Source organism: Salmo salar, chromosome 26 (genome assembly GCF_965601325.2).
Source record: "Salmo salar chromosome 26, fSalSal1, whole genome shotgun sequence".
Taxonomy (NCBI): domain Eukaryota; kingdom Metazoa; phylum Chordata; class Actinopteri; order Salmoniformes; family Salmonidae; genus Salmo; species Salmo salar.
Window position 1 is genome coordinate 41,632,812 of NC_138316.1, and position 12,630 is coordinate 41,645,441.

At 39.4% G+C, this 12,630-nt stretch overlaps 1 protein-coding gene across 2 annotated transcripts in view; it reads right to left on the bottom strand.

The window, feature by feature from the left end:
• LOC106562774 (zinc finger protein 609) overlaps positions 1-12,630 on the bottom strand; it is a 115,241-nt gene that overhangs the window by 12,657 nt on the left and 89,954 nt on the right. For both annotated transcript variants that reach the window (XM_082969735.1, XM_045708846.2), the window contains exon 4: positions 461-548. In XM_082969735.1, coding sequence (XP_082825861.1) covers positions 461-548 — 88 coding nt within the window. The remainder of the gene's footprint in view (positions 1-460; positions 549-12,630) is intronic.

Here is a 12,630-nt window from a genome sequence, read left to right on the forward strand (position 1 = left end):
GCAGAATGTATCTCCGAGTTAAAGACTACAGTGGATAGGCAAACACTGCTGGCCCCCTAGAGACAGAGAGGTGAGGACTAATATCCAACAGCTAGCGTGATATAGATGGCAGATTGGTAGATTCATATCGGACTTCCCTCTTTATGCAAGGAAAGGTGAGAAACCAAGTGCTGGAAGGGTAAATGTATTTTTTAAATATTTTTTTTAAATGGAGTATCTGATGTTTGATGGCCCCTGGTAATGCTCTTATTTGACATCAAACACTACATGACTTATGATACTGTGTAAAGATTACGGCCAGCGAACCTTTTTCAAATACAATTCAGTATACGGAAGCCATATGCCTAACGTCGATACCTTATTTCAAAATGTTCAGTTGAATCCAATTAATGAAGGACAAAGTACCAAAATGTGAACAGTTTGGAATAACAGTGGAGATAATGTATGGAAACTCGCTTACCTGGGAGGTGCCCAATCGTGTCGAGTACAGTCCAACAGGGTGCCGACGTAGCTCTTGTTCCTCCAGGTCACATTCACCACCAGCATGCCTGTAGGAAAAGAACAAGTCTTAATTTGTCATTCATAAGAGTAACGAGACTACTATACATCATCTGGATTAATGATCTCACATTCACACCATAGTGACAAGACAGAATTTAACAGTTGCTCCACCATTAAGAATGACCTCACGTTGTATTCTTCAACTAACCGGGGCCACCGCAACTAACCGGGGCCACCGCAACTAACCGGGGCCACCGCAACTAACCGGGGCCACCCGCAACTAACCGGGGCCACCCGCAACTAACCGGGGCCACCCGCAACTAACCGGGGCCACCCGCAACTAACCGGGGCCACCCGCAACTAACCGGGGCCACCGCAACTAACCGGGGCCACCGCAACAGCTCCCATTTAAATAGATCAGACAGAGGTTCCTGGGCATACTCCCAAAGCAGCCTCCCTATTATAATGTTGTCAGTTCTCCATTACTGCTGTCTATTGTAATGTTGTCAGTTCTCCATTACTGCTGTCTATTGTAATGTTGTCAGTTAATCATTACTGCTGTCTATTGTAATGTTGTCAGTTCTCCATTACTGCTGTCTATTATAATGTTGTCAGTTAATCATTACTGCTGTCTATTGTAATGTTGTCAGTTCTCCATTACTGCTGTCTATTGTAATGTTGTCAGTTAATCATTACTGCTGTCTATTGTAATGTTGTCAGTTCTCCATTACTGCTGTCTATTGTAATGTTGTCAGTTAATCATTACTGCTGTCTATTGTAATGTTGTCAGTTCTCCATTACTGCTGTCTATTGTAATGTTGTCAGTTCTCCATTACTGCTGTCTATTGTAATGTTGTCAGTTCTCCATTACTGCTGTCTATTGTAATGTTGTCAGTTCTCCATTACTGCTGTCTATTGTAATGTTGTCAGTTCTCCATTACTGCTGTCTATTGTAATGTTGTCAGTTCATCATTACTGCTGTCTATTATAATGTTGTCAGTTCATCATTACTGCTGTCTATTATAATGTTGTCAGTTCTCCATTACTGCTATTATAATGTTGTCAGTTCTCCATTACTGCTGTCTATTATAATGTTGTCAGTTCTCCATTACTGCTGTCTATTATAATGTTGTCAGTTAATCATTACTGCTGTCTATTATAATGTTGTCAGTTAATCATTACTGCTGTCTATTATAATGTTGTCAGTTCTCCATTACTGCTGTCTATTATGTTGTCAGTTCATCATTACTGCTGTCTATTGTAATGTTGTCAGTTCTCCATTACTGCTGTCTATTGTAATGTTGTCAGTTCATCATTACTGCTGTCTATTATAATGTTGTCAGTTCATCATTACTGCTGTCTATTGTAATGTTGTCAGTTCTCCATTACTGCTGTCTATTATAATGTTGTCAGTTAATCATTACTGCTGTCTATTATAATGTTGTCAGTTCATCATTACTGCTGTCTATTGTAATGTTGTCAGTTCTCCATTACTGCTGTCTATTGTAATGTTGTCAGTTCTCCATTACTGCTGTCTATTATAATGTTGTCAGTTCTCCATTACTGCTGTCTATTGTAATGTTGTCAGTTCTCCATTACTGCTGTCTATTGTAATGTTGTCAGTTCATCATTACTGCTGTCTATTAATGTTGTCAGTTCATCATTACTGCTGTCTATTGTAATGTTGTCAGTTCATCATTACTGCTGTCTATTGTAATGTTGTCAGTTCTCCATTACTGCTGTCTATTGTAATGTTGTCAGTTCTCCATTACTGCTGTCTATTATAATGTTGTCAGTTCTCCATTACTGCTGTCTATTGTAATGTTGTCAGTTCATCATTACTGCTGTCTATTATAATGTTGTCAGTTCATCATTACTGCTGTCTATTATAATGTTGTCAGTTCCCCATTACTGCTGTCTATTGTAATGTTGTCAGTTCTCCATTACTGCTGTCTATTATAATGTTGTCAGTTCTCCATTACTGCTGTCTATTGTAATGTTGTCAGTTCATCATTACTGCTGTCTATTATAATGTTGTCAGTTCTCCATTACTGCTGTCTATTGTAATGTTGTCAGTTCATCATTACTGCTGTCTATTATAATGTTGTCAGTTCCCCATTACTGCTGTCTATTGTAATGTTGTCAGTTCTCCATTACTGCTGTCTATTATAATGTTGTCAGTTCTCCATTACTGCTGTCTATTGTAATGTTGTCAGTTCATCATTACTGCTGTCTATTGTAATGTTGTCAGTTCATCATTACTGCTGTCTATTATAATGTTGTCAGTTCTCCATTACTGCTGTCTATTGTAATGTTGTCAGTTCATCATTACTGCTGTCTATTATAATGTTGTCAGTTCATCATTACTGCTGTCTATTATAATGTTGTCAGTTCCCCATTACTGCTGTCTATTATAATGTTGTCGGTTCATCATTACTGCTGTCTATTGTAATGTTGTCAGTTCTCCATTACTGCTGTCTATTGTAATGTTGTCAGTTCATCATTACTGCTGTCTATTATAATGTTGTCAGTTCATCATTACTGCTGTCTATTATAATGTTGTCAGTTCCCCATTACTGCTGTCTATTATAATGTTGTCGGTTCATCATTACTGCTGTCTATTGTAATGTTGTCAGTTCTCCATTACTGCTGTCTATTGTAATGTTGTCAGTTCATCATTACTGCTGTCTATTATAATGTTGTCAGTTCATCATTACTGCTGTCTATTGTAATGTTGTCAGTTCATCATTACTGCTGTCTATTGTAATGTTGTCAGTTCTCCATTACTGCTGTCTATTATAATGTTGTCAGTTAATCATTACTGCTGTCTATTATAATGTTGTCAGTTCATCATTACTGCTGTCTATTATAATGTTGTCAGTTCATCATTACTGCTGTCTATTATAATGTTGTCAGTTCATCATTACTGCTGTCTATTATAATGTTGTCAGTTAATCATTACTGCTGTCTATTATAATGTTGTCAGTTCTCCATTACTGCTGTCTATTATAATGTTGTCAGTTCATCATTACTGCTGTCTATTGTAATGTTGTCAGTTCTCCATTACTGCTGTCTATTGTAATGTTGTCAGTTCATCATTACTGCTGTCTATTATAATGTTGTCAGTTCATCATTACTGCTGTCTATTGTAATGTTGTCAGTTCTCCATTACTGCTGTCTATTATAATGTTGTCAGTTAATCATTACTGCTGTCTATTATAATGTTGTCAGTTCATCATTACTGCTGTCTATTGTAATGTTGTCAGTTCTCCATTACTGCTGTCTATTGTAATGTTGTCAGTTCTCCATTACTGCTGTCTATTATAATGTTGTCAGTTCTCCATTACTGCTGTCTATTGTAATGTTGTCAGTTCTCCATTACTGCTGTCTATTGTAATGTTGTCAGTTCATCATTACTGCTGTCTATTATAATGTTGTCAGTTCATCATTACTGCTGTCTATTGTAATGTTGTCAGTTCATCATTACTGCTGTCTATTGTAATGTTGTCAGTTCTCCATTACTGCTGTCTATTGTAATGTTGTCAGTTCTCCATTACTGCTGTCTATTATAATGTTGTCAGTTCTCCATTACTGCTGTCTATTGTAATGTTGTCAGTTCATCATTACTGCTGTCTATTATAATGTTGTCAGTTCATCATTACTGCTGTCTATTATAATGTTGTCAGTTCCCCATTACTGCTGTCTATTGTAATGTTGTCAGTTCTCCATTACTGCTGTCTATTATAATGTTGTCAGTTCTCCATTACTGCTGTCTATTGTAATGTTGTCAGTTCATCATTACTGCTGTCTATTATAATGTTGTCAGTTCTCCATTACTGCTGTCTATTGTAATGTTGTCAGTTCATCATTACTGCTGTCTATTATAATGTTGTCAGTTCCCCATTACTGCTGTCTATTGTAATGTTGTCAGTTCTCCATTACTGCTGTCTATTATAATGTTGTCAGTTCTCCATTACTGCTGTCTATTGTAATGTTGTCAGTTCATCATTACTGCTGTCTATTGTAATGTTGTCAGTTCATCATTACTGCTGTCTATTATAATGTTGTCAGTTCTCCATTACTGCTGTCTATTGTAATGTTGTCAGTTCATCATTACTGCTGTCTATTATAATGTTGTCAGTTCATCATTACTGCTGTCTATTATAATGTTGTCAGTTCCCCATTACTGCTGTCTATTATAATGTTGTCGGTTCATCATTACTGCTGTCTATTGTAATGTTGTCAGTTCTCCATTACTGCTGTCTATTGTAATGTTGTCAGTTCATCATTACTGCTGTCTATTATAATGTTGTCAGTTCATCATTACTGCTGTCTATTATAATGTTGTCAGTTCCCCATTACTGCTGTCTATTATAATGTTGTCGGTTCATCATTACTGCTGTCTATTGTAATGTTGTCAGTTCTCCATTACTGCTGTCTATTGTAATGTTGTCAGTTCATCATTACTGCTGTCTATTATAATGTTGTCAGTTCATCATTACTGCTGTCTATTGTAATGTTGTCAGTTCATCATTACTGCTGTCTATTGTAATGTTGTCAGTTCTCCATTACTGCTGTCTATTATAATGTTGTCAGTTCATCATTACTGCTGTCTATTATAATGTTGTCAGTTCATCATTACTGCTGTCTATTATAATGTTGTCAGTTCATCATTACTGCTGTCTATTATAATGTTGTCAGTTCATCATTACTGCTGTCTATTATAATGTTGTCAGTTCATCATTACTGCTGTCTATTATAATGTTGTCAGTTCATCATTACTGCTGTCTATTATAATGTTGTCAGTTCATCATTACTGCTGTCTATTATAATGTTGTCAGTTCATCATTACTGCTGTCTATTATAATTTTGTCAGTTCCCCATTACTGCTGTCTATTGTAATGTTGTTGGTTCTACATTACTGCTGTCTATTATAATGTTGTCAGTTCTCCATTACTGCAGTCTATTGTAATGTTGTCAGTTCTCCATTACTGCTGTCTATTGTAATGTTGTTGGTTCTACATTACTGCTGTCTATTGTAATGTTGTCAGTTCTCCATTACTGCAGTCTATTGTAATGTTGTCAGTTCTCCATTACTGCAGTCTATTGTAATGTTGTCAGTTAATCATTACTGCTGTCTATTATAATGTTGTCAGTTCTCCATTACTGCTGTCTATTATAATGTTGTCAGTTCTCCATTACTGCTGTCTATTATAATGTTGTCAGTTCTCCATTACTGCTGTCTATTGTAATGTTGTCAGTTCTCCATTACTGCTGTCTATTGTAATGTTGTCAGTTCATCATTACTGCTGTCTATTATAATGTTGTCAGTTCTCCATTACTGCTGTCTATTGTAATGTTGTCAGTTCTCCATTACTGCTGTCTATTATAATGTTGTCAGTTCTCCATTACTGCTGTCTATTATAATGTTGTCAGTTCATCATTACTGCTGTCTATTATAATGTTGTCAGTTCATCATTACTGCTGTCTATTATAATGTTGTCAGTTCATCATTACTGCTGTCTATTATAATGTTGTCAGTTCATCATTACTGCTGTCTATTATAATGTTGTCAGTTCCCCATTACTGCTGTCTATTGTAATGTTGTCAGTTCATCATTACTGCTGTCTATGGTAATGTTGTTGGTTCTACATTACTGCTGTCTATTATAATGTTGTCAGTTCATCATTACTGCTGTCTATTGTAATGTTGTCAGTTCATCATTACTGCTGTCTATTATAATGTTGTCAGTTCCCCATTACTGCTGTCTATTATAATGTTGTCAGTTCCCCATTACTGCTGTCTATTGTAATGTTGTCAGTTCATCATTACTGCTGTCTATTGTAATGTTGTCAGTTCTCCATTACTGCAGTCTATTGTAATGTTGTCAGTTAATCATTACTGCAGTCTATTGTAATGTTGTCAGTTCTCCATTACTGCTGTCTATTGTAATGTTGTTGGTTGTACATTACTGCTGTCTATTGTAATGTTGTCAGTTCTCCATTACTGCAGTCTATTGTAATGTTGTCAGTTAATCATTACTGCTGTCTATTGTAATGTTATCGTTTCTACATTACTGCTGTCTATTGTAATGTTGTCAGTTCTCCATTACTGCTGTCTATTGTAATGTTATCGTTTCTACATTACTGCTGTCTATTGTAATGTTGTTGGTTCTACATTACTGCTGTCTATTGTAATGTTATCGTTTCTACATTACTGCTGTCTATTGTAATGTTGTCAGTTCATCATTACTGCTGTCTATTATAATGTTGTCAGTTCATCATTACTGCTGTCTATTATAATGTTGTCAGTTCATCATTACTGCTGTCTATTGTAATGTTGTCAGTTCATCATTACTGCTGTCTATTGTAATGTTGTCAGTTCTCCATTACTGCTGTCTATTGTAATGTTGTAAGTTCATCATTACTGCTGTCTATTGTAATGTTGTCAGTTCATCATTACTGCTGTCTATTATAATGTTGTCAGTTCCCCATTACTGCTGTCTATTATAATGTTGTCGGTTCATCATTACTGCTGTCTATTGTAATGTTGTCAGTTCTCCATTACTGCTGTCTATTGTAATGTTGTCAGTTCATCATTACTGCTGTCTATTATAATGTTGTCAGTTCATCATTACTGCTGTCTATTATAATGTTGTCAGTTCCCCATTACTGCTGTCTATTGTAATGTTGTCAGTTCATCATTACTGCTGTCTATTGTAATGTTGTCAGTTCTCCATTACTGCTGTCTATTATAATGTTGTCAGTTCATCATTACTGCTGTCTATTGTAATGTTGTCAGTTCTCCATTACTGCTGTCTATTGTAATGTTGTCAGTTCATCATTACTGCTGTCTATTATAATGTTGTCAGTTCATCATTACTGCTGTCTATTATAATGTTGTCAGTTCCCCATTACTGCTGTCTATTATAATGTTGTCGGTTCATCATTACTGCTGTCTATTGTAATGTTGTCAGTTCTCCATTACTGCTGTCTATTGTAATGTTGTCAGTTCATCATTACTCCTGTCTATTATAATGTTGTCAGTTCATCATTACTGCTGTCTATTATAATGTTGTCAGTTCCCCATTACTGCTGTCTATTGTAATGTTGTCAGTTCATCATTACTGCTGTCTATTGTAATGTTGTCAGTTCTCCATTACTGCTGTCTATTATAATGTTGTCAGTTCTCCATTACTGCTGTCTATTATAATGTTGTCAGTTCCCCATTACTGCAGTCTATTGTAATGTTGTCAGTTCTCCATTACTGCTGTCTATTGTAATGTTGTCAGTTCTCCATTACTGCTGTCTATTGTAATGTTGTCAGTTCTCCATTACTGCTGTCTATTGTAATGTTGTCAGTTCATCATTACTGCTGTCTATTATAATGTTGTCAGTTCTCCATTACTGCTGTCTATTGTAATGTTGTCAGTTCTCCATTACTGCTGTCTATTGTAATGTTGTCAGTTCTCCATTACTGCTGTCTATTGTAATGTTGTCAGTTCATCATTACTGCTGTCTATTATAATGTTGTCAGTTCATCATTACTGCTGTCTATTATAATGTTGTCAGTTCCCCATTACTGCTGTCTATTGTAATGTTGTCAGTTCTCCATTACTGCTGTCTATTATAATGTTGTCAGTTCTCCATTACTGCTGTCTATTATAATGTTGTCGGTTCATCATTACTGCTGTCTATTATAATGTTGTCAGTTCCCCATTACTGCTGTCTATTATAATGTTGTCGGTTCATCATTACTGCTGTCTATTGTAATGTTGTCAGTTCTCCATTACTGCTGTCTATTGTAATGTTGTCAGTTCATCATTACTGCTGTCTATTATAATGTTGTCAGTTCATCATTACTGCTGTCTATTATAATGTTGTCAGTTCCCCATTACTGCTGTCTATTGTAATGTTGTCAGTTCATCATTACTGCTGTCTATTGTAATGTTGTCAGTTCTCCATTACTGCTGTCTATTATAATGTTGTCAGTTCATCATTACTGCTGTCTATTATAATGTTGTCAGTTCATCATTACTGCTGTCTATTATAATGTTGTCAGTTCCCCATTACTGCTGTCTATTGTAATGTTATCGTTTCTACATTACTGCTGTCTATTGTAATGTTGTTGGTTCTACATTACCACTGCAAGATGCTTCGGTAGCACCGATAGTTTTCTTATTCGTATTTAAAAAGATTTTCTGCCCTCCGTCTTGACTTTGTTACCAAGCATCAGACTTCACAGTGAGAAAAAGATTGTGCTATTACAGGGAAAAACACATATGAGGCCTTTGCTTTAGTGATGGCTCTGTAGTTCATACTCAGCCTGAGGGTGTAACGATCCAGCAGAGCTTAATGATTCTGCTAGGAGGCCTTAGCGGAGTGCCAGAGCAAAGATATTGTTAAATTAATGTCTGATGTTCTGGGCATCAGCAGCCAGCGCTGCAGGAGAGAAGCAGGAATATCCTCAACTGTTCTGGTATGTGGCTGAGGCTGACTAGGGGGTTACTGTGTTGTCATTTCACTGGCGTCAAGTTGGCAGCACTCAGAACCACTAGTTTTTCTAGGCATGCATGACCAGGCTAGGAGATATATGACCTGGCACATTAAATCCAACTTTAGCTTGAGGTGAGATCATCCAATGGGATGACTTGAGGTGAGATCATACAATAGCCAAAATCACACACACTAGTGGAAATCACAGATCAGTTTGGAGAATACAAGATACACCAACACTGATAGGTTAAGTCTGCTACACCTCTCTCCAGAACTGTGTTACTCAATGACCACACATAAAATAAAAACATAACTGTTTAAGGCTGATCATAATATGACACAAACTTATCTAAAGCTGATGAGAATTTATGACCGGTGATAATTTGCAAGGTAAGTAATTTTTTTCGTTGACAAATTCAATAATAAAAACACCTACAAAAAAAGCATAGGGTTGCAGACGAGAGCAAGTAGTCTCCTGGTTTAAAAACAGCCTAGATTTATTAGCCCACAGCCCGGTGACCTCAGCATGCCATCTCAGCACTGCAGTAGAAACCGGAGTCTGCAGTGAAGTAACTTGTCTAATAGCACAAGAATGCTGGCTGGCAGCTTCCATTCCTGCACGTATTTTATTAGCTCAAGAAACCTCTTTCCCCCCTCCTCTCCTTTTCCTGTGTCGAACCCTCTCCCCTCCATCTTCCCTAGTGCAGGTCTCGTCTGTCTTTCTGCTGCAGGACTGCCTCTGGCACTGAAAGTGGTTGCCAGTTGGTGAGCGTATAAGGCATTTCTACATACGTTTACAGGAACCTGGTGACACTTGGCCACTGGCCCTGTCCTACTCCAGTCCAGATGGTAAACACTAGTGCTCACCCCCAGCCCTTGCTCTTTCAACCGGCACCAACTGGAAAGCATTGTGATGGGCCGGCCAGGCCATTGAGTTTGGCCTTGCGTGACGTTAGAGGGCTTATCCAGCACCTTTAACACCCTGCCCCCCCCCTCGACAGACAAGCTAATGCAAAATGATACTGGCAGCCAATACTGGCTGAATAGGAAAAAGCAACTGAACAGCTATGTTGTCTTTGGCATTTTGTCAGCATTTAACTCACTCAGTGACTGTGCTGTGCTCCAATATTGGCAGAATTTGTATGCGCGTGTTAATACGTATTAAAAGCAACAAAAAATGTTGATCGAAATACTATCTGCTAAACTGTACAGCTAATCAGGTTAGGAAAAGGGTTTATTGTAGCCATGTCGGCGTACATATGGAAACATAACTTAATAATCACCAATGTACTCCTTGCCAAAATCCCAACGCCAATATCAGCAAACAAAGTCATCCTAGAACATAACAAATGAAGCAGATCATTTCAACAGTTCAGAAGGCAGTTAAACTGACAGGCTGAAATCCTCAAGGTGTTTGTAGCTTGATTATCGAGAAGACGTGTGTTTGTGATCTCTCTCGGTGTAGTCTCTGGACTTGTTTGCAGTAAAGGGACCAGACGTGTGATCTCTCTCTGTGTAGTCTCTGGACTTGTTTGCAGTAAAGGGACCAGACGTGTGATCTCTCTCTGTGTAGTCTCTGGACTTGTTTGCAGTAAAGGGACCAGACGTGTGATCTCTGTGTAGTCTCTGGACTTGTTTACAGTAAAGGGACCAGACGTGTGATCTCTCTCTGTGTAGTCTCTGGACTTGTTTGCAGTAAAGGGACCAGACGTGTGATCTCTCTCTGTGTAGTCTCTGGACTTGTTTGCAGTAAAGGGACCAGACGTGTGATCTCTGTGTAGTCTCTGGACTTGTTTGCAGTAAAGGGACCAGACGTGTGATCTCTCTCTGTGTAGTCTCTGGACTTGTTTGCAGTAAAGGGACCAGACGTGTGATCTCTGTGTAGTCTCTGGACTTGTTTGCAGTAAAGGGACCAGACGTGTGATCTCTCTCTGTGTAGTCTCTGGACTTGTTTGCAGTAAAGGGACCAGACGTGTGATCTCTCTCTGTGTAGTCTCTGGACTTGTTTGCAGTAAAGGGACCAGACAGGGTCAGTTAAAAAAAACAAGGTCAACCCTTTCAAATGAGAGTTCAGTGGGGGAAGCAGGCAGAGACACCAGTGGCCCACCCTCCCCCTTTCACCCTCCCTCTCTCCCTCCACCCTCTCTTCCTCCTCCCCCCTTTCCATCAACCTCATTAGGGTCGCCTGAGCCAAGTGATTGAAACCAACATTAATGAGAACGATTGGCCTGTATTTCACCTCTCATTTCCACTGGGCAACAAATAGCGCCCCTGTCCCTAAACCCTCCATCACTGGGCTCCTTGGTTCTTGTATACTACTAATGAATAAGACCCTAATGGCAGAGAATATCAGTCAGGAGGTTGCTCCTGGATGCATGGGTCAGCGGCTCCCAGGTCCCCACTGACACGTTTCATTAGGTTACTGGGAGCTCCATAATCAGCTCCCCTGCAGCTGGTCAAGCCTGCCGGCCACAGGGACACGGCTGACCCCTGAACCTCTCCTACTGAACACGCCTTTAGCCGCTTCTCAGCATTCTCCATCTCCGACTGTGATTATGAAGGTTTAAAGCAAATACAAGTCCTTCAGGTACCTCAGATTTCTCCTGCTCCACATGGATAAAAATGACTTTGGCCTTTACTCTGACCATTCCAATCAAAGGGGCAATCTGATATTTTCAACCTCTCCCTGACCGAATCTAATAACTACACGTTTCAAGCAGACCGCCACAGTCCCTGTGTTGAGGAAAGCAAAGGTAACATGCCTAAATGACTAAGCACTCACGTCGGTGGCCATGAAGTGCTTCGAAAGGCTGGTCATGGCTCACAGTACCACCATCCCGGAAACCCTAGACCCGCTCCAATTCACATACCGCCCCAACAGCTCCACAGATGATGCAATTTCAAACGCACTCCACACTGCCCTTTCCCACCTGGACTAAAGAAACACCTATGTGAGAATGCTGTTCATTGACTACAGCTCAGCGTTCAACACCATAGTGACCTCTAATCTCATCACTAAGCTAAGGACCCTGGGACTGAACGCCTCCCTCTGCAACTGGATCCTGGACTTCCTGACGGGCTGCCCCCAGTTTTGTAAGGGTAGGCAACAACACATCTGCCACGCTGATCCTCAACATGGGATGCATGCTTAGTTCCCTCCTGTACTCCCTGTTCACCCATGACTGCGTGGCCAAACACGACTCCAACACCATCATTAAGTTTGCTGACAACAACGGTGGTAGGCCTGATCACCGACAACGATGAGACAGCCTGTAGGCAGGAGGTCAGAGACCTGGCAGTGTGTTGCCAGGTCAACAAACTCATCTCAATGTAAGCAAGACAAAGGAGCTGATTGTGGACTATAGATTAAGGAGGGCCGAACAGGCCCCCATTGACATTGTGGTAGTGGAGTGGGTTGAGTTTCAAGATCCGTGGTGTCCACATCACCAACAAACTATCATGGTCCAAACATACCAAGACATGTGAAGAGGGCACAACAAAGCCTTTTCCCCCTCAGAAGTCTGAAAAGATATGGCATGGGTCCCCAGATCCTCAAGAAGTTCTACAGCTGAACCGTCGAGAGCATACTCACTGGTTGCATCCCTGCTACAGAGGGTAGCCACCCAGACTATTT